Source organism: Lipotes vexillifer, unplaced genomic scaffold, assembly GCF_000442215.2.
Source record: "Lipotes vexillifer unplaced genomic scaffold, Lipotes_vexillifer_v1.1 scaffold1048, whole genome shotgun sequence".
NCBI classification, from domain to species: domain Eukaryota; kingdom Metazoa; phylum Chordata; class Mammalia; order Artiodactyla; family Lipotidae; genus Lipotes; species Lipotes vexillifer.
In genome coordinates this window covers 453,958-455,890 of record NW_006785351.1, presented here as the reverse complement: position 1 = coordinate 455,890, position 1,933 = coordinate 453,958, and the positions used below count along the sequence as shown (strand labels likewise).

At 48.8% G+C, this 1,933-nt stretch overlaps 1 protein-coding gene across 1 annotated transcript in view; it reads left to right on the top strand.

The window, feature by feature from the left end:
- Nucleotides 1-223: 223 nt before the first annotated feature.
- The window catches only part of LRRC52 (leucine rich repeat containing 52), a 17,220-nt gene continuing 15,510 nt past the window's right edge, over nucleotides 224-1,933 (top strand). The window contains exon 1 of the mRNA XM_007457394.1: nucleotides 224-902. Within this exon, the coding sequence (XP_007457456.1) occupies nucleotides 281-902 (622 nt within the window). The 5' untranslated portion in view covers nucleotides 224-280. The remainder of the gene's footprint in view (nucleotides 903-1,933) is intronic.

Here is a 1,933-nt window from a genome sequence, read left to right as displayed (position 1 = left end):
GAAAGAGTGAGACCTTTTAAAGCCGCCAAGCCGGCAGGCTTCCAGCAGCAGTCTGGGAGTGAGCAATCAGCAGAGCCACCAAGCCGGGCGGCAGGGCATCGGGCCTCGCGTTTCAACTTCTGTTCAGTTCTCCTGTAATGGAAAATCGCTTCGCCCAAAGCCAGTGTTACAGTTCTTTCCAGCGCCCCTCCCCCCGCCCCACCACGCCCCTCGGCAGCCTCCTGATCAGAGGGACAGCGCCCGCTGGAAAGTGGAAGGAGGGTAGTCGCCGCTTCTTACTATGTCCCCTGCTTCAGGCCCTGGGCCCGGGTGGTTACTCTTTTCCTTTGGAATGGGACTGGTTTCAGGGTCAAGGTGTCCAAATAATTGTCAGTGTCAAGCGCAAGAAGTGATCTGCACAGGGGTCCAGTTAACTGAATACCCCTCTGACATACCCCTGAACACCCGGAGGCTGTACCTGAATGATAACAGCATCCGCTTTTTGCCAGCGATGAATCTAGGACTCCTCAGTGACCTTGTTTACTTGGACTGTCAGAAGAACCTGATTCAGGAGGTGATGGATTATACCTTCGTCGGGGTCTTCAAACTCATCTACCTCGATCTCAGCTTCAACAATTTAACCTTGATCTCCCCATACAGTTTCTCCATGCTCAGCAATCTGGTGCAGCTGAACATCTCCAGCAACCCTCATCTGTTATCACTCAACAAGTACACCTTTGCCAACACCAGCTCTCTGAGGTACCTGGACCTCAGAAATACCGGCTTGCAGACCTTGGACCATGCTGCCTTCCATAACCTCATAACACTCCAGACCCTGTATCTGAGTGGAAACCCCTGGAAATGCAACTGCTCTTTCCTGGACTTCACCATCTACTTAATAATGTCCCCTCTGAACCATCCAGGTGAGGACTTGATTGGGTGTGGGGATGAGGATGTGATGGCATAGGAGGAATTGGTTCCAGAAAAAGTGAAGTCAAAAGATGGTCAGTGTGGGAGAGATACCTGGGTAAAGTTGATTGAAAGCGTTCTTATTGCTCTGCAGGATCCATCCTTGGGTTGACTGTAGAGGCAGTAAGGACCAGTAGAAAAAGTTGTAGAATAGCCATCCAAATAGCTGAGTTCTGCTCCCACACTCAGCCCTTACTACTTGGCTGTCCTTGGGGAAGTCACAATTTCTCTGTGCCTCAGTTTCCTGATCCATAAAGTAGGGACAGTATTACCAAACATACAGAGTTGTCATGTCAACAGGAAATGATATGTGTGGAAATGGTAAAGTCCTGTAACTGCAAAGTGACAAAGAAATACAGGGACACTGTATTCCACTGGTAAACTATTTTAATCTGTTTAAGTCAATGACTGACTTTTTTCAGGATCTAAAAGTAAATTCAGCCATTCATGGCCAGCAGAAAATCCAGTGGTATGATATACAGAAGGGAAAGTTCAACAGAGACAGCGGAGGGGCACGTGAGTGACCTGGACATGAATGAGAGAGAGAGAAGAGAAGGCATTTGATATCTTCTTTGTCTTCAGATGCTAACCTCACAAGGAAAGAGAGCACGGCATGAATGGGTGGAGAATGGACCACCAGTGTCCACTGTGTCAAGCAGGGAGATTCCAATCTCACAGGCAGACTCTCAAGTCTTACCTGGTAGAGTTCCAAGCCAGTTGCTGCCACTCTATCCACTGTCCCCACCCCTCTGCCATGGCCCCTGGGGCACTCTGGTGCCTCATCCCTTCTTCTTTAGAGTGACTTTACTGTCCCATTCTCATCCTTCAATTCCCCCACTCCACCAATACCACTTTCACCCAGGGAAGTCAGAGCTCACAGAAAGCCTGGAGGCACTGACATAATTAAACCCTATCAGAACCAAGTCTTCTCTGCCTTCCCTGGGTGTGTGTTTTTGAAAATATTTTCATGCAGTAGCTTCACAAA